This window comes from Solanum pennellii, chromosome 2 (genome assembly GCF_001406875.1).
Source record: "Solanum pennellii chromosome 2, SPENNV200".
NCBI classification, from domain to species: Eukaryota; Viridiplantae; Streptophyta; class Magnoliopsida; order Solanales; family Solanaceae; genus Solanum; species Solanum pennellii.
Genome location: NC_028638.1, coordinates 9,180,833 through 9,202,022, shown reverse-complemented (window position 1 = coordinate 9,202,022; position 21,190 = coordinate 9,180,833). Strand labels below are relative to the sequence as shown.

The 21,190-nt window shown below is 37.6% G+C and overlaps 1 protein-coding gene across 5 annotated transcripts in view; it reads right to left on the bottom strand.

Moving 5' to 3' along the window:
* Window positions 1-15,356, bottom strand: part of LOC107011312 (N-lysine methyltransferase setd6) — a 30,436-nt gene extending 15,080 nt beyond the window's left edge. Inside the window, exons 1-4 of one of the 5 annotated variants that reach the window (XM_027914341.1) lie at window positions 15,131-15,356; window positions 14,541-14,639; window positions 10,902-11,027; window positions 3,632-3,926 (exon numbers count right to left, since the gene is read on the bottom strand). In XM_027914341.1, the coding sequence (XP_027770142.1) occupies window positions 3,632-3,926; window positions 10,902-11,027; window positions 14,541-14,639; window positions 15,131-15,136 (526 nt within the window). In that variant the 5' untranslated portion in view covers window positions 15,137-15,356. Of the gene's footprint in view, window positions 1-3,631; window positions 3,927-4,614; window positions 8,900-9,170; window positions 10,880-10,901; window positions 11,028-14,540; window positions 14,640-15,130 lie in introns of those variants that run through there. The other 4 variants (XM_015210747.2, XM_027914342.1, XM_027914344.1 and 1 more) reach the window with 4 other exon arrangements.
* Between the last annotated feature and the right edge of the window lie 5,834 nt (window positions 15,357-21,190).

Here is a 21,190-nt window from a genome sequence, read left to right as displayed (position 1 = left end):
TGATGTGCATTATTTTCCCATTGACACTCACACACCCTTTACACACCTTAACTTCAAATTCCGTAGCTAGTACCCCAGCGTTTCACCTTGGACCATGCTGGAACAACATGTTTGCTTCACTCCGCCAGTCCGCCTTGAAGTTCATTAGTTCCAATCCTTTTTTCTTGGAAAAATACTATTTTCTTCCACAAAACCTTACTCTTCAAGATAAATTGACATACATAGGACCTGTACCACCTCTCCAACCATTTTTCAGCAACAGTACAAGCCATCCTCTGAAAAATACCACGTCTATTCACCATGTAAACCATCCATACTCACCACCAAACACAGCCATCATTTCCACCCAACACCATTCAAGCTAAAGATCACCTTCGTTATAATAGTCCATATACATTTAAAACAGACTCTCAATGCGAAAAATCTCTACCAATTTTATCCATCTTTTGACACCTTCACTAAAATTCTTCACTGACTCACTCTTTTTAACAAACATACAGCATGCATTCCGTCCTAAACAAGCAGCAACCAACAGATTTCCAGTTGAATTCACCATTTTTTTACACAGAGTATAAAAAGAATGACACGCGTCCAAAGTTCCACTCACCTGAAATCACTGCAAGACCACAGATAAAAGTGTAAAACCTATCTAATTCACCTTAGGTCTACAAAGACCCAGCAGAAATTACTTATTATTTGAGAAGCTAAGTTATTGCAAAAGTACGGGATTTCATTGTGTAAAGTAGTGCTTTAGTTTTTCACTAGAAGCTCAGCCTAGAGTTGATCAACAGGTTAAACACAAAATGAGTTGATCAGCCGGTAGTGCCCCTCCCGTAATTGACCTGATACCACCTCTCAATCCTCTACCATATTCCTTCACCATCTCTCGACAGCTCAACCAAACAGAACAACAAACAATCCACAGAGAACATTGTAGCGAAGATGGTAGGTAGAGCAGGCGAAGATGTGAAGGGAAAAAGGAGAAATTTTTTTTTAGAAGGTAACGATTTATATTTCTATTTCCAAAAAATCAAAACCTGCCACAACATGTTACAGATTAAAGAGAGCATAAGAGAAGATCTTCAATCCTATGACAAAAATTACAGTGATCCTAAGATATTCATAAATTCTAGATCTTCCATATACTCCTGTTTACACCAAAAATGAAACAGCACAAGACAATTCATTTTCATCTTCTGAATAGTGTTGCTCTTGTTCTGATGACATCTAAGGTTTCTTTCTTTCCACGTTGACCACCAAATACAAGCTGGGATGATTTTGCATCTCTCCCTGTGACAAGAGATGTTGGAATAGCTACTCCATATCTTCAGGGTTTGAGTTACTCTCCTTGGCATCACCAAATTCAATTCTTTTTTACTGATGAAAAGGTCCCATAGCTGGTTGGTTATCCTACAGTGAAGAAACACGTGAGTCACAGTCTCAGCCTTTTTCCCACATAGGAAACATCTAGGGCTCAATTGGATACCCCTCTTCATGAGGTTTTCTTGAGTCAAAACAACCTATTTAGCAAGTAGCCAAGTAAACCAAGACACTTTATAGGGAATTTTGCCTTTCCAAATCATTTTCCAGGGCCACCCATTAATTTGGTTATTGAAAGGGTTGAACTTTTTGTAAGCCCCCTTGACACTGAATCTTCCTTGCTTGAGATCCTTCCATTCCAGGCAGTCTTGGACGTTGTTTCCTCCTCTGAATTGTTCGAGAGTTCTGTAGAATTCTACTACTCTCTGGATCTCCCAATCATTGAAAGGTCTTCTACTGAAATTCCATCCTTGGTTTGACCAAACCTCTGCCACAGTAGCCCTCTGTTGTTGGTTGAGGATGAACACATCAGGGAAAAGTGTTTTTAAAGGACCTAGTTCCAGCCAGTTATCTTCCCAAAATAAGACCTTCACACCATTTCCAATTTTGATTTTGCAATTCCCTCTAAGTTTTGGCCATAGGTTCCTTATGGTTCTCCAAAGGCTAGTTCCATAAGTGTTGGTCACCATGCTAGTTGACTAATGATCTTCCATTTCATATTTTGCCTGAATTACCTCCTTCCACAAAGCTTGTTCATTGGAGGCTAGTCTCCAAAGCCATTTCATTAGTAGACATTGGTTTTGAGTCTTCAAGTTTCTGACCACTAGACCTCCAACTTGTTTATTCCCAATCAAGGCTGCCCATTTAACCAGGTGAAATTTTTTTTTCTCGTTGTTGCCTTCCCATAGAAAGTTCCTTCTTAGAGCATCCAATCTATCAATTACTCCATCAGGGATAGGAAAAAGGGACATCATAAAACTAGGCATAGAGTCCAATATACTATTAATAAGTGTTAGTCTTCCCCCTAGGGAAAGGTATTGGCTCTTCCAATTCACTAATCTTCTTTCACACTTTTCCATCACCCCATTCAAAATACCCAAAGACCTACTGTTTGCTCCAAGAGGCATCCCCAGATAAGTAGTAGGGAGGTCACCAGTTCTTCCGCCAAGGGTCCTAGCCAGAGAGGATAGGTCAGGAACTACATTAACTGGATATAAGAAGCTCTTGTTCCAATTTATATGAAGTCCTGATATAGCTTCAAAGAGAATAAAAATCACCCTCAGCATCCTGAGTTGTTCTTTGTTGGCATCACAAAATATGAGAGTATCATCTGCGTATTGTAAATGGGTGATCTCCAGTTCACATCCCACTCTGTTTGATATTTTGAATCTCTTTAACCATAGCTTCTCTCGAGCAGTTTTCAGCTATCACTTAGCCCTTCCATTGCAATGATGAATAGAAAAGGTGATAAAGGGTCACCTTGCCTTAGGCCTCTTTGAGCAGAGAAGAAGCCTGTAGGGGAGCCATTGATAAGAATTGAGAATTTGACAGTTTGAATGCCGAAGTTCATCCATCTTAGCCATCTCCATGCCAGCTTTATTGCACCTCGACTTATCAACCCTGCAGCCTGCCCAGCCCACAACCACAGGTTGCTATGGTAATCCTGCCCACCAAGATTGACACAGATGGGCCCACATCAAGTGTTCCAAGTTGTTACTCCCATGCCTCAACCACAACGCATTTATTTGAAACATGTGCTAATTTGTTTCACTAAACATGTAATGAAAATTGAAAGACATGAATTTATATAATAAAAAAACAAAGAGCAAGTTTGATAGGCATTTAATGTTTTTGCAACAAGTTGAAAGTACAAAGTAGATGGCAAGAGGTTAAGACGAGGAGAGTATGGAGAAGAGGTTCTCCGGGGTAGGTGCAAGAAAGGCAGCCAGAAGAGGGAGGTTGCCTTGAAAAACTTTCAAATAAGTGAAAATAAGACAGTAGTGAATGTTATTCCATTTTATTTGAAGTAATTTTCTGACACTAAAGACAAGTACAACTCAAACGAAAAGAATTGAAATTCACAGAAGTGGTTTAGAAACACCAATTAAATGGCAATCATACAAAAGTCCCACGTAAACAGGGAAGTTATATACACAATGGTAAACTGAAATGCAATTCTACAGTCCTAGATTAGGCTCCAAAGCTTAGCCGAGAAAAAATAGAAGTTTCCCCTTTTCCTCAATAGCATTTTCGATCATGCATGCAAAAATAAATACGTTACTTTTGGATTAATGGTGAGATGAGAACTTACAAGATATCTCCAATTGTGACTTCACACCTTGGTCTTCGCCCCACTGTTGTAAACATTTCTCTGCCTCACAGCTAGACCGAGTAACAACTTTGCTCTCCTCTTCACATTTCTTTCCCAATTCAGAAATCAAGTTGACAGCTGCAACTCGTAATTCTTCCAATGTGGTGGTTGAACAATGTTCTCCATCCAACTTAGCAATGGCTGTAAGAATTGAATTCAAGGCTTCCATCTCATTCCTTGGACTATTAAAGCCTACCATGTCCTTGACATCTTCGCCACCAAAGTAAAGTTCCAGCTAAACCAAAGACAACTTTTATCAGTGCGAAAAATCTCAACAAAATGATACTTGGAGATATCTTGATTTGCATTATGTTAGTGGCACTTTAATGAATTTTCCGCTCCTTTGACAAACTGTGATATATTCAGAAAATTTTTTTTTTTTTTTTGACAAAGGTAACAACATATAAAGAAAACTTAACTTATAGTAAAACTGCTCTTTTGGCAGATATAAACCGACATAGTAAGGAGGTTGTTAGAAAGCAACTGATTACATAATTTTGCTTCACCAACCATCCATAGGTAAATTATAACAGTTCTATTGACAACTGATTGTCCACATAATTATAGAATTAAAGAGGATTTATGAACTACTACTCGTGGAAAGCTACTCAAAAAAGTGTTATCAGCATTATTTCATATTTTTTGAGAAGGGTAAGATTTTATAGACAGGCACAAAGTTTATGAAAAAATACACGCAAATCAATTCATTTAAATCACTTCAGGAAACTGAACATCTCATCTTTTGTACTTAACATATTCTAGTTATACCAAAAAGCCCAAAAAAAAGACACTTATTTCAATGTATGTACACTCCCACGTTTTCTCTCAGAAGATCCTTGATTCCCTTTTTTTCCAAATCACCCACCACATGCAGGCGGGAATGGTCTCCCAGACTCGTCTTTTCTTCTTCTCAATACCCTTACCAGTTCAAATGTGAAGCAATTGCTCGATAGTCGTAGCCTTCTAGGCATCACCCAGCTAACATAAGTAGTGTTGAAAAACATATTCCAGATTTGAGTTGTGAAGCTACAAGGCAAAAGCAGATGATAAGAATACTTATTCTTGTCACAGTGTTGTGTAAGAACTGCTTCATATATGACAGTCCAACAAAATGTACCACTTTGTAAGGTGCCCTGGATCTTATCTGCCTCCAAGCAAACAAGCCGTGATTCTGTTCAATTTTAGTGGTCATTATGAGGACTTACCTTGAATATTATTAGTGCAAATGAACGACAATCGAGCTTGGATGAGGAGGAACAAAGGCAGTTTTGGGAGGATTTGGACGAGGTAGTGAGGGGTCCCGCACACCGAGAAGCTATTCATAGGAGGTGATTCCAATGGCCACATCAGGAATACTTCAACGGGTTATGTTGATGTTCATGGCAGTTTCGGTTTTGGGATAGAAATGAAAGGAGTTTCGCCTTCGGACTTTGCTAATGCTTTTGATTTGGTGATAGCTAATTCGAGTTCCCCGAAGAAGGAGGATCACTGGGTGACTTTTGTAGTACGGTGACAAAGATTTAGATAAATTACTTACTCCTTAGAAAGTGTGATAGAAGTCTATGTAAGCACTGCAAGGATATCTCGAGTATCTTTTTTTTTAGATGAAGTAATTGATTCCATTCATGATATCAAGAAGATGAAAAGAAGTTACACGATAGTGAGCACTAGTATGTTATCTCTAGTACACTATCATAGAGCAAACAAAACCTAAAAACGTTTTAGAGGAATCTATTGGGGGAAAAAACAACTATATAAATACAAAATACATTTAGCTTTGAACATAGATTGGCTAGTTGAGAGGCCATCAAAACATCTTCTATTTCTTTCATTCCAGATAGTCCATAAGATGGCAGTTGGTATCATCTTCCAAATCTTTTTGACGGTGCTGTCAAGTTTTCAGTGGCTCCAGCATTCAAAAACTCCCTGATAGAGTTTGGCATTACCCATCTGAGGCCAAAAAGGGTGAGAACCAGGTGCCATAAGTCTGTTGTGGCCAGGCACTGCAGAAACAGATGGCTATGAGGTTCTGCTTCTCAATAACATATGTGGCATCTATTCACAATCCGAATCTTCCTCCTTGCAAGGTTGTCCTGTGTAGAACTGGCTTCACGGATCGCTGTCCAGCTAAAGCAAACAACTTTGGGTGGAAGGTGACCTTCCAGACTAGCTTCCAAACCCAGTTGTCAGTGATAGTATTCAGGTTCATCTCTATCTTGTAGGCTGCCTTACTGTGAACTTTCCTTCATCATTATGCCCCATCCTGACTGAGTATCTTACAACTCAACATAAGCTCATAGCAATGGATTTAGAGATCAAGAGGAAGAGGAAGAGGAAGAATAGGACGTTGTATGACCTATCAACAATCAAGTGCAGTGGCTTGACTACTGTCAAAACCCAGGAGATGGGGGAGAAGTTGATGGCGATGGGGGGCCTTGTATGACTCATACGATGTCTATTTTTCACATAACTCCACAAGTTGACAAAAGACTGGATATGTTGAGAAGTGACTTTCTGTGGCAACACAACCAGGAAAAAAAGGGTGTTCATCTTGTCAACTGGAAAACTCTAACACTAAGAAAACAACAAAGGGGGATTGGCATACAAATCCTTAGGAAGCAAAATCAAAGTTCACTCATGAAGTGGCTCTGGAGATACTCAAATCAAGATCAATCATTATGGAGGGTGATTAAAGAAAAATATGGAAAAGAATACTAGGAAAACCGAAGTTGTTAGCACTGTTTATTGGGTCATGTTTGGAGGACTATTAGAAATCCTTGGATGATATCAGCATTAATATCAGATTCAAAGTTGGGAATGGGCAAGATAGTTCTCTTTCAGGAGATAATTGGCTAGGTAATGGCTTACTTAGGATGTTTACATCCTGACTTGCAGCAAAGGGCCAGTATCAATGAGGGTATGGAACAATCAAAGGATGAGACCTGAGTTTCAGAAAACTTTTGAGTGACTGCAAAATGGACAGATTTAGTGCCTTCCTTAACACACTTAATTTTCTTCAATGGAACCTCAACAGAAAAAGGTAGATTGTGGTAATTGAGAGACAGAAGGAGTTTTCACAGTCAAGACAGCATATCACTTGAGGAATCATAACAACAATCTTCAAGTAAACTGACCCTAGAGACAGCTATGGAAGACAAACATACCGTAGAAGGTGGTATAATTAGTTTGGTTGGCATCAAAGAAGGCTTTTTTGACACGAGACAGACTGCAAAGAAAGAGAATACACCTATGCTCTATCCACCACTTATGATGCTGAAACAAATAGTCACCTCTTTTTGTATTTTAGGGTGACTATTGAACTGTCGAACATATTCTTGCAAGCATTGGTTTGAGTTGGGCAATGCCAACAAATACACTAGATGTACTACGTAGAGCAGAAGAAGAGGAACTAGAGCTCAAAAAAATGTTGGAGTCTGATCCCAGGTTGCATATGGTGGACTATCTGGGGGAAAAGGAACTCAAGATGTTTTCAAAACAAAAGCAACCCTATTCAGAATACAAAGCTTAATTGTATTCAACTTTGCATTTCTGGTGTAAAGACAAGTACATATATGACGCAGAGACACTAATATTCCTAGAGTCTCTTTAGTTGCTAGTTAATAATTTCTGCACTTTCGATTTAGCCTTGTAGTTAGGTCTTCACTGGCCCCTTTTGATTTTGATTTTTACTACAACTTGTTGCTATCTCCAGAAAAAAAAAACTCTTGAATGAAGAAGGGGGACACGAATATTTTTTTGGGTGATTTAGAGCATCCTGGAGTAGTCAAGATTTTGAGTATTGTAGGGGTATAACGTTTGAGGAGGTTATTCTTTGGATGAGAAGGGGAAGGGCGATCGAGCCAGCCAGGTCCAATGAAATTTTTGGAAGAGTGCAGGTAAAGCGGGTATGGAGTGGCAAACTGGGTTGTTTACATCATTTTTAGGACGTCTAAAATTCCTGAAGAATCGAAGTGGAAATATGATCCTGCTGTACAAGAACAAGGATATTCAGAATTGCAACAACTATAGGGGTATTAAGTTGTTAAGCCACAATATGAAAGTTTGGGAGAGGATAGTAGAGTCATAGAGATGAGGATGAGAAAGGGTGTGTCTACTACCGAGAACCAATTTGGATTCATGTTGAAATGTTCCACTACAAAGCCATACATCTCATCCAGTAAGGAGACTGATGTAGTATAGGGAGAGAAACAAGCACTTACATCTGGTATTCATTGACTTCGAAAACACATACAACAAAGTCTCTAGGGGGTTCTATGGAGATGTTCAAAGTCAAGAGGTACTTGTGTCTTACATTAGGGGGATTAAGGACATGTATCATGGAGCCACGAACCGAGTAAGGATGTCGGAGGAGACGCGGAGCACTTCCCAGTCGTGATGGGGTGCACCAAGGATCAGCCATTAGATTGTTTCTATTTACTTTGGTGATGGATGAACTAACGCGGCATACCCAAGGAGAGGTGACCTGTTGTATGGTATTTGCAAAGGACATAGTTAAATTGACGAGACACGCAATAGAGATAATAATAGATTATTGGTTTGGAGACTTGACCTTGGAGTCTTAAGGATTCAGGTTGAGAAAGACTAAGATAAAATACGTAGAATACAAGTTTACTAACATAAATCATGTGGGGATGTGAATGTGGGGATTGATACATAAATCGCGTGGCAGATGTGGATGTAGGGACTGATATAGAAATCATCTCCAAGAGAGGGAGTTCCAAATATTTGAGGTCAATAATCCAAGGAAATGAAGAGATTGATAAGAATGTTACACATCATATTAGAGTGAGGTGATGAAATGGAGGCTCACATCTAGTGTGTTGTGTGTTAATAATGTGCCATCAAGCCTTAGGTTGTAAGTTTTATGGAGTGGTAGTCAGACCAGCTATGTTACATAGGGCGGAGTGTTGGCGCCTGGTGGGTCCAGAACTCTCACGGCTAGAAGATAAAAGTAGCTGAAATGAGGATGTTGAAATAGATGTGTGGGCATACTAGAAAATATAGGACCATGAATAAAGACATCAGGGAAAAGGTGGAGTAGACTTAGTGGCAGACAAGATGAGGCAGTGTTTTGGACAGCGAGAGGCGACAAAAGGCGACAAGGGTCTGCCTCGCCACGCGGCGAGGCGCTCGCCTTTTTGAATAGAGGCGCCAATTAATACCAAAAATTAAAAATAATTGCACATATAATAATCAAAATTTCAATAGCAATTACATATATTACAAATACTATAATAATTACTATAGAAAGAATTAATTTTTTTTTTCAAAAAAATAATGGACAGCAGTCACAGACTCACAGCACAATGAAAACAGAAGGCATTTTACAGTAATCTGGGACAAAACAGAGAGTGAAGAAAATAGAGGAAAAAAAGAGTAGTGAAGAAAACTTGAAGAAAACAGAATTGGAAGTCTGAAACGAAAATTGAAGAAGAAGAACAGAAAAAAAGAGGTATACCTCAGGTCTTCAGCAGCAGCAACTCGAAGATGATGGAGACCAGGAGAAGAGATTGCGAGGGGAAGAGAGTCGCGAGGGGAAGAGAGTCGGGGAGAAGAGTGCACAGCAGCAGATTTGAAAATATTAAAAAAAAAGCCCTAATTTTGACTAATATTGTTAAGTCAAATATTTTTTAAAAATAAAGGCACCGCCTTTTTTGGCGCCATTAGGTCGCCATGAATCGCCATGGGCCGCCTTTTGCATACCGCCTCGCCTCAGTGGGGAATGACGAGGAGGCCTCGCCTCGCCTCTCGCCAAAGGCGATGAGGCGCTCGCCATTCACAACACTGAGATGAGGGAAGCGAGGCTAAGGTGATTTTGGGCATGCGAAGAGAAGATGCAAAGGTGCCTCGCCTCAGTGAGGAGGTGTGTGAGAGGTTGGCTATGGTGGGTATAAGGAGAGGCAGATAAAGGCCGAAGAAGTATTAGGAAGAAGTGATTAGACAGGACATGACACACCTACAGCTAACCTCGGACATGACCCGAGATAGGAGGATATGGAGGCCGAGGATTAAAGTAGAAGGTTAGAAGGTAACTAACCGTTGTTTAGTTCCCTAATCAATATTGTTGTTATTACTCTCCTACTAGGTTATTCTTCGATTTTAGAGCTATATGATGTTTCCATTTCTTCAAGTATCATATTATCTGTTGTAACTTGTGTTCTCTTCTAAATTGTTGTTAGTATGACTCCTTTACTACTGTAATTGTTCTACTAATTTGATTTTTGATATGCATTACTTGAGGTCGAGGGTCTTTCAGAAACAACCTCTCTATCTTTATAGGGTAGAGGTAAGGCTACACACACCACCTCCCAGACCCCATTGTGGCATTACAATGAGTATGTTATTCTTATTGTAGTTGTGCTCTCTTCCGTACTTTTTGGTAACCACCACTTTCCATAAAGCTCCTTCATTTTGATTGAATAATAGATGTCCAATTCAATTGGTGGAATGCTTTTTTCTCCTTGTTTCCCCTCCAGGAGAAATTCACCTCTTATAGTATCTAGTCTCTTTTCCACCTATTTTGATGAAGAGAACAGAGACGGCATACATAGGATGTGAGTCTGTAAAACCTCAAGTAGAAAATACATATTACACATTTTGATCCATTTTATCCACTTGTTACCAAATCCCAAAACCTTCAAAAGGTAAAGTAGAAGCTCCCATTTAACATGATCATAAGCCTTCTCTAAGTCTAGTTACAGATGACTCAACTCTTCTTTTGTTTCTTTCTGGTGTCCAAGAGTTCATTAACAATAAAAACATCATCCACGAATTTCCATCATCTGCACAGTTTATCAGTACCCTCCAATGCCAAATGTAGAATCTGACAAACCCATAGCAGCATTCTAGCATTGATGGGGAGTGTACTGACAAAATTCTTCCTTTCCACCCAAATATACCAACTGTTTCAATCTCTCCCATTTTCCTTGATTTCAAATGACTTGTTTGCAGAAACAAAGAAATAAATCTTCCATCTAAACCCTCGTAAGAATTGTGATGAAGAATTGAATAGATCAGAATAAAAGTAAGGTGAAGTTTAAGCTTAATTTTGCTGGAAAATTACTGAAGTCATTTTGTCCGAGGAAAGACTTTCAACACATTTTCCAAGTCAGAAAGAAAAACAGAAGTGTTATTAGCATTTAAAAGTTACTCAACTACTTCTAGATGTTAGATTTTGAGAAAGGAATACCTCATCTAAGTTTATGATTCTAGCTCTCTGAAGCATCAAAAGTAAAGAAGACTCAACTTCACCAGGACTTGCAGAGCTATGTATGGATGTATGTTTTGCATGAGAACCCATGTCTTCCAGCAGTTTCTGCAGACAAGATTAGATAACACCATGACCAGAGCACATGCGAGATTAAGAACAGAGTTTTTAAGTTTTTCTATGGACTATGTAACAAAGTCAAAGGACGTAGTGTAACAACCCAACCGCTCATTTCACGTGTTGGCATCCAATTTATGTTTTAAGCTTTTGCATAAATAGATATTACTATTTGGGACTTGTTGGTAGGGTATGGTTTGGGATCTGAGGGACTCGAGTGTGTTTTGGCACAATTTGGAACTAGAGACAGCTTCAAGTGTGAACCACGATCACAAAGCTTGTCTCACGGCCATGAGGTATTGAACAATCTAGTTTCGCCATTCATATGGTGGGAGATCGTGAACACTGGATTAGGCGTCAAGCAAGACTTCCCTATCGTGGATAACTTGTCACGAGTGCATTGAGCCTGGGCCTGGATTATTTCTGCGATAGCGAGTAGGGTGTCACGATCACGACCAAGCTCCTAGGGTATATAAAGATCAGCCTGGTGGACAGCAGCTATTATATCACCATATTTTACATTCTAAGTTTCGGTAATCAGAGACTGGGATTACCCCCTTTGACTTGGGATAAGTATTTTAATCAGTACCTTAAGTTTATATCATGTTAGTGTGCTAACGTTAACCCTATAACATGGAATTTAACGGCGGAAATTAGGGAATTAGAGCCGAAACACTACAAAAAAAATAAATCCTAGATTTGATAGACTAGAAGTCTCAAATGGAAATCCATGCATAGCTTTGAACTCGTTCGGTTATGCGTAATCTGAATTTCAATTTTAATTTGGGGTTAGACCATGTTGACCCGGGGTTAACTTTTACTTTTATCGACTCTTAGATTATAGAATTAAACTATTAAGCCACACAATGGAAGTTTGAGAGAGGGTGGAAGAGATGAGGATGAGCCGATGAGGAGGGATAGGTCTATTTTCGAGAATCAATTTGTAAGCATGTTAGGGCGATCAACTATGCAAGTCATTCATCTTCTAAGGAGATTGTTGAGTAGTATAGGGATAGGAAAAGAGACTTACATATGGGTGTTCATAGAATTAGAAAAGCCATACGACAAAGTCCCGAAGGAGGTTTTATGGAGATGCTTGGAGTCTAGAGGTGTACTTTGACATATATTAGAGTGATTAGGGATATGTATGATGGAGCCAAAAACTGAGTGAGAACAAGGGGAGGAAACTCGAAACACTTCTAAGTCAAGATGGGGTTGCATCAAGGATGTATTCTTATCTCGTTCTTATTTGCCATGGTGATGAATGAATTGACACGACATGTTAAAGCTAAGCTACCATAGTGTATGCTATTTGCAAATGACATAGTATTGATTAAAGAGACATGCGGTGAAGTTAACGATAAAGTAGAGGTTTTAAGGCAAGCCCCAAAGCCTAAAGGTTTTAGGTTGAGCAAGAGTTAAACACAGTATATGGAGTGGAAGGTCAATGATACATCAAATGTGGCAAATTTGAAAGTGGGAACTGATACACATCATTCCCAAGAGAGGAAGCTTCAAGTATATCAGGTCAATAATCCAAGGAAATGGGAAGATTGACGACGATGTCACACATTGTATTGGAACAGGGTAGATGAACATAAGCTTGCATCCAATGTTCATATGTGGTAAGAATAGACTTAAAGGTAAGTTCTATAAAGTGGTTATAAGGCCAACTATGTTGTATGGATCTTAGTTGTGCGGACTCTTCACTTTTGATGCCACACCCGTCTCGGATTCATCAAAAATACACCACTTTTGGCGATCCAACACGCACCTCGTTGGCATTTTTGAAGAATCCGAGCAACATAAGAATGGAGCAGAGTGTTGGCCGCTCAAGAATTCACATGCTCAGGAGATGAATGTAGTAGAGATAAGGATGCTTAGATGAATGTGCACACTAGGAGAGATAAGATTAGGATAAAATTATGTATAGGGTAAGATAGGAGTGGCCCCAAGATGCGGAAAGCAAGGTTGAGATGATCGTACATATAAAGAGGAGGAGCAAAGATGCCCCAGTGTACATAGGTTGGCGGTGATTGTCTAAAGAGCGGTAGAGGTACAGGTAAACTGAGGAAGAATTGGGAAGAGGTGATAATACATTTCAAATATGATTCTCGATAAGCAAGCATGAAGGTGAAGAATTAGGGTAGAGGGTTAGTATATAGCGAAGTCATTTCTCTCTTTCTTATGAGAGTGAGAGAGTATGGTTCTAGCTTAGAGCACCTTGTTGGCTCCCTTTTATACTTATCAGTATCATTATTATTATTTATTATTATCGTATATTCATTTGTACAATCATTGTTGTTTCTTTAACTTGGGTTATCTTTACTATGTTCGTAGTCAATACTTCTCTTTTCAACGATACTTTTTCAACATAGCTTTTTACTCTCGTACTTGTCAAACCTATTTTTGAAAATGTTCCTCTTGAGTTGAGGGTCTATAAAATAGCATTTCTATCTCATAAAAGGTAGAAGTAAGGTATGTATACACCCCACCCTCCTCAGATTCCAATTGTAGGATCACACTAAGTATGTAGTTGTTGTTGTAAATTATAGAATTGAATTCAATGGCATTTTTTGACATAACTAATTGTTTTTGAAGTCATTTCGTGCATTCCGAATGCGGTAAAGTTGTTTTGGAAGGTTAAACTTAGCTTGGACTAAGGTAAGTTAAGATTATGACCTCAATTGGATTCTATTCTCAAACTTGGAGTCGCTTATATGCATCACTTGATGCAAGAATAATATTATCAATGTCATGTACATTAGTTTACATGGTTGTATTGCTTGTCACGCACTGTGTATATGTATGTTGAATTGCATATACAATTCACACTGAATTGTGGGATATGTTAGGGCATGTGGACTCATATTCAGATTATATTTCCATCATATATGGGCTATGTTGATACCATATTTAAGTGCATGTTATTGTCGTTAAATATATGTGTAGGATTTTCTTAAAAGAATACTTTCATATCATGACCCATGCCACTGCCATGTTAGGATGATCACATTACTAACTAAGTATTTCACCGTACTCACCCCCCTTCTTCTCTTCCCTACACTTTAAATGCAGATAGGTTCTTAGTACCAGCGAGCCTCTGGGTTGATCATTGTTGATTGTTCAAGTATGGCCTCCACTGGTGATCTAACTGCTTAGTTATGCGGTAGCTGGAAGTTCTTTTACGCTATTCAGTTGATTACTATTTTACACTTTAGACTTGAACTTATATACTGATGGACAGTCGTGATTTAGTATGTAACTAGTCCTGTTTTATTTGAGCTTCCGCATTGCATCTGGATAATTAGTTTCGGGTGATTATGTGATTCTTTCTCTTATTATTAGACTTGCACTCATCTGGTATGTGATGGTTTTGGATTTTATGGGATTCGCTCGACATGGGAATTGTCAGGCGTCTGCTATGAGGCTTTGGGATTTTGGGTCCTGACAGACAACTAGAAGGAATAAAGATAATCAATAATTTGCTTCAAATCCTCAAACCTTCTTTTTCTTGAAGAACCTGTCATTTTCTGGAAGCTCAAGCATCAACGAGATGTCACCGCCAATATTAGCACCATGAGGCAAGTTCTGGTTCAGTAACTACAAGAAAATAGAAAAAGGAAGTATTTCAACTTACACAGTATAAATCTATAATTTGACTGTTTTAGCAACTAAAGATAATATACTACATTTGCGTTACAGAAAATATAAATCTGTAGTTTTTCAAATTTCCAGATAAAAAGAAGTACAGAAAATGTATTGCATCGAAACATTCAGCCTAAGGTCAAATGAGGGGCGTTCATGGTTCAAAACTTGCTCTAAAATCAATTGAAGCATCCAATTTACTTGAAATGGTGATTCGGGATGTATTTCAGTTTTCGATATTTATATAATTATTTCTCATGAATCTAATTTAATTTTGGTGCTAAAGGAAGCAAAAGCTGATAGAACTATTACGAACATTGGAAAAAAATATATATACACACATTACTTAAACTTCAATAGTCAAAATTATGTTATGAAATTCTTTCTCACTTTCTGTCTCTGGAAAACCCTATTAGTAAGGATTTGAGTAGATTGAAACAAAATACCTCCATTGAAGCTTTTTTCTTGGTAAATCTTCTCGTTGATGTGGCTGTTTCTATTCTGAAACAGAGAAGCCGAAAGCTTGTGCGTACTGAGCTTTATTTTGTTGGGGGAAGCAAACAAAGATATTCAAAACATGTTTGGGAAGTAAATGGAGGAGAGAAGAAGAAGCAGAGCTGCAGAGGAACAAGAGGTGAAGACACTCGGAACGCTAATTTATCATTAGTCGTATACTAGCTGCGACGTTTTAATTTTATCAATAAGTAATAATAATAATAATAATATTGTTGTAAAGAAAACTCAGAATATAAGAAGAAAAAGATAAGAAGTATAAGATAGAGCATAAAATTTTCTTATTCAAGTGTATCATACAATGGTGAATGATATCTCTATTTATAGTGTTGAGATATCATAGTCAAAGGTCACCTTGGAATTATACATAGTTATCATCAAGGTTCATATCACTTTGAAATCTTATCACATTGGAAACACTAGTACATGAATCCAATTAATTGTTGGATAACTCTAATGGATCATCCACATATACAATGGATTTACAACACTCCCCCTTGGATATCCATAGATTATGTGTCTCGTTAAAACAATACTAGAAAAAATCCAGTTGGAAAAAGCCTAGTGAAGGAAAAAGAGTACACATATCTCATAATACGCTTTGAATGTTGCCTCGTTAAAAACCTTACCAGGAAAATTCAACTTGGGACAAAATTATAGTTAAGAAAAAGTGTACAACGCGTATTTTGCTCCCCCTGATGAAAACTTTACTTGATATCTCGGAGACGGCGCATTCCAATCTTGTATTTCAACTTCTCAAACGTTGATGTTGACAATACCTTAGTGAATAAATCAGCAAGATTATCACTTGAACGAATTTGTTGAACTTCTATCTCACCATTTTGTTGAAGATCATGCGTGAAAAAGAACTTTGGTGAGATATGCTTTGTCCGGTCTCCTTTGATGTATCCTCTTTTCAATTGAGCTATACATGCAGCATTATATTCGTACATTGTGGTTGATATATTCTTTTTCAAAGAAAAATCACACATTTCCTGAATATGATGGGTCATTGATCTCAACCAGACGCACTCTCGACTTGCTTCATGGATGGCTATTATTTCTGCATGATTTGAAGAAGTGGCTACCAACGTTTGCTTCACTGATCACCAAGATATTGCCGTGTCTCCACATGTAAATAAATAGCCTGTTTGTGATCGAGCTTTATGCGGATCAGATAAATACCATGCATCTGCGTAACCAATCAATTCTGACTTGAATTCATTGGAATAGAATAAACTCATGTCCATGGTCCCCCGAAGATATCGAAGTATGTGTTTAACACCATTCCAATGTCTTTTTGTTGGGGAGGAACTGAATCTTGCCAGTAGACTTACTGCAAAACAAATATCTGGTCGAGTATTGTTAGCTAGGTACATTAGTGCCCCGATCGCACGAAGATAAGGAGTTTCATCACCAAGAAACTCTTCATCATTCTCTTGAGGTCGAAATGGATCTGTATTGATGTCAAGCGATCTTACCACCATTGGAGTACTCAATGGATGTGAGTTATCCATGTAAAAACGCTTTAATATCTTTTCTGTGTACGTTGATTGATGAACAAGTATTCTATTTGACAAATTCTCAATCTGTAGGCCAAGACAAAATTTTGTCTTGCCGAGATCTTTCATTTCAAATTCTTTTTTCAGACACTCAACAGCTTCTAACAGCTCTTTACGAGTGCCAATGATGTTCAAATCATCAACATACACAGCTATTATTTATAAATTCACACCCCGATCGTTTAATGAAAATGCAGGGACAAATCGGGTCATTTTTGTACCCTTTCTTTAACAAATATTCACTCAGACGATTGTACCACATCTTTCCTGATTGTTTCAATCCATACAGAGATTTTCGAAGCTTTATTGAACAAGTTTCTCTTGAATCTTTGTATGTTTCAGGAATTTTCATGAAAATGTTGTGGTCCAATGAGCCATATAGATAGGCTGTGACAACGTCCATTAGACGCATTTCAAGTTTTTCATGAACTGCCAGATTTATGAGATATCTGAAGGTGATTGCATCTACTATTGGAGAATATGTCTCCATATAATCAATGCCAGGTCTTTGAGAAAAACCTTGAGCAACGAGTCGGGTCATATATCTCATGACTACACCTTTCTCATTTCTTTTTCTTACAAAAAACTCATTTGTACCCCACTGGCTTGATACCTTCAGGTGTTCGGATTATCGGTCCAAAAACTTCACGTTTTTCTAGTGAAGCCCATTCAGCTTGAATTGCATCCTTCCATTTTGGCCAATCATTTCTCTGTCTACATTCGTGAACAGATTTTGGCTCAAAATCTTCATCTTGTTGCATTATTTCAATAGCAACATTATAGGCAAATATGTTGTAAATCACAACATTATTTCGGTTCCACAACTTTCTCGTCGAGACATAATTCATTGAAATTTCATTATTTTCAGAAGTTCGAACCTCCTCATCATCATGTGTTATGACTTGGGTCTCATCTTGAGAAATTTCTTTCAACCCATGATCATCTTGATCATTTATTCCTTTTTTCTTTCGAGGATTTTTATCCTTGGAACCAATTGGTCTACCACGCTTCAACTGTGGTCTAGACTCATTTGCCTTAACAATTTTTCCCGTCGGGATATCAACTCGAACTGGAGCATTAACAGCTGGAATATGCGATTTAGTAATCCTTGGAAGATTAGTAAATGCATCTGGTAGCTGATTTGCAATGTTCTGCAAATAAATTATTCTTTGAACTTCTTGCTCACATTGGTTTGTTCGAGGATCCAGATGAGATAGACATGATGAATTCCAATCTATCTCTTTTCCCAATGACTTGTGTTCTCCCCCTAATGTTTGGGTATACCGATTCATCAAAATGACAATCAACAAATCTTGCCTTAAATAAATCTCCAGTCATAGGCTTCAAATATTTTATGATTGAAGGAGATTCATACCCAACATATATCCCCAACCTTCTTTGGGGCCCCATCTTTGTGCGTTATGGTGGAGCAATTGGGACATACACCGCACATCCAAAAACTCTAAGATGGGCTATGTTTGGCTCTTGACCAAAAGTCAATTGTAATAGGGAGAATTCATGATAATTGGTCGGCCTTATGCGCACAAGTGTTGCTGCATGCAAAATAGCATGCCCCCACATAGACACAGATAACTTTGTTCTCATTAATAATGGTCTAGCTATCAATTGCAGAAGTTTAATCAATGATTCTGCTAGACCGTTTTGAGTGTGAACATGCGCAACTGGATTTTTGACTGTTATACCAGTAGAGATACAATAATCATTAAATGCCTGAGATGTAAACTCACCAGCATTATCTAGACGGATTGTCTTTATTGTATAGTCTGGAAATTGTGCTTTCAATCTTGTTATTTGAGCCAGCGATCTCGCAAAAGCCATGTTGCGAGTTGATAATAAACACACCTGTGACCATCTTGTAGAAGCATCTATCAAGACCATATAATATTTAAAGGGTCCAGATGCAGGTTGAATTGGTCCACATATATCACCCTGTATACGTTCCAGAAACGTAGGGGATTCAGTTCCAACCTTAACTGTTCATGGTTTAATGATAAACTTTCCTTGAGAACAAGCAGCACAAGAGAATTCCTTTGATTGAAGGATATTTGGGCTCTTTAAGGTGTGTCCATGTGAATTCTCAATGATTTTGCGCATCATATTAAATCCGGGATGGCCCAACCGGTCATGCCAAATGATAAAATCATTAAAATTAGTAAATCTTTTGTTTACTACGGCATGTTATTCAACTGTACTTATACTTGTATAGTACAACCTAGAAGAAAATGCAGGTAATTTTTCTTGCACAATTTTCTTCTCTACATTAATTATAGTAATGTAAAGGTATTCAACCTTTCCTTCATTAGCCGTCTCAACATGATAGCCATTTTGGCGAATAACTTTGAAACTTAATAAGTTTCTTTGAGACTTACTACAATATAATGCATTATCAATGCTTAATATTGTCCCTCCAGGTAGTAATAAGGTCGCTCTTCCAGAGCCCTCAATTAATTTTGTACTACCTGATATTGTGTTGACATATGCCATTTTCATAACCAAATTAGAAAAGTATTTCTTTTCTTTTAATATTGTATGCGTTGTAGCACTATCAAGAAGGCATACATCTCCATTACTCATCTTGAATCCAACTGACAACTGGGGATTTCTATTAATTTTCATTAAAATAAAATACATTAAAAGAAGGAAGAAACAAAATTAACAACGGAAATTTAAATACTTCAACATGAATAACATAATAATTAAAAATACATAAGTAAAATATTATGTAAAATATTAACAGACTTCATTCCCCAGCTAAAAGATCAAACATCAGTTTCGATCTCCAAAGAAGTCATCAACTTCCATATGAGTAATGTCATCAAGGCCATAAAAAACATCATCATTTAAAGCCAAATTTGCTTCAACATCCTTATCATATTTCTGAGATGTTCTCGGCTTATCATCATTTTTAAGAGTCATATGTGACTCAGCTCGAGCATTGGAAGAGGAAGCACCACTTTTATTTCCCTTCTTTTTAAAGGAATTTTGATAGAGCCTTACAAAATGCTCATGTGTGCGACATTCATTCTTCCAATGGCCTTTCATGCCACAACGACGACAATTACTTTTTGAGGGGTTATTTTGAGAATGCATGTTGTTCTCCCTTTTATTATGACCACCACCTTGACGATTAGTGTATCGTCTTTTATCTTTGCCACGTCCCCGTGCATTATTATATCCCCGATGATCATCTCTTTTTACTTTAGATTGATCACGTGCTTCCACCACATTTGCCTCCGGTAATGGAGCAGCTCTAGTGGGACGAGCTTCATGATTTTTCATTAAAAGAACATTATGTTGCTCAGCCACCAAAAGACATGAGATTAGTTCAGAATATTTCTGAAAACCCTTTTCACGATATTGCTGCTGCAATATCACATTTGAGGCATGGAAAGTAGTAAGTGTCTTTTCCAACATGTCCTCATCTTTTATAGTCTCCCCACATAATTTTAACTGGGAGGTTATCCTGAATACAACAGAGTTGTATTCAATTACGGTCTTAAAATCTTGAAACCGTAAATGCATCCACTCATAACGAGCTCTTGGCAACACTGTTGCCTTTAGGTGGTCATATCTCCCCTTTAAATCAGTCCACAATTCAAGTGGATCTTTTACCGTCAGATATTCAATCTTTAGGCCCTCATCAAGATGTTGACGAAGGAAAATCATAGCCTTCGCCTTATCTTGACTCGATGTTTCATTTCCCTGAGTAATAGTGGCATCAAGACCTTTAGCAGCCAAGTGAATCTCATCATCGAGTACCTATGAAAGATAATTCTTTCCAGAAATATCTAATGCCAAAAACTCAAGTTTGGATAAATTCGACATAATGAAATTATGAGAGTATATGTGAATAAACTAAAAATATTTATATAATACCTTTGCAAGTAGCAACTTCGTGCTTATAACGTGTTGTAAAGAAAGCTCATAATATAAGAAGAAAAAGACAAGAAGTATAAGATAGAGGAGAAAATTTTCTTATTCAAGTGTATCATACAATGGTGGATGATATCTCTATTTATAGTGTTGAGATATCATAGTCAAAGGCCACCTTGGAATTATACATAGTTATCATCAAGGTTCATATCCCCTTGAAATCTTATCACATTGGAAACACTAATACATGAATCCAATTAATTGTTGGATAACTCTAATGGAGCATCCACATATACAATGGATTTACAACAAATATTATTATTATTATTATTATTATTATTATTATTATTATTATTATTATTATTATTATTATTATTATATAAAAAATTAATAAATTATATGGTCATTCAACTAATCTTTATTTTCACTTAAACACGCTCAATTCTCGTTGATAACATCAAACTCATTCAACTATAAATTTTTCTCAAAAAATCATTCAACTAAGTATTTTTTCACATAAAATCACTCAACTTTCTT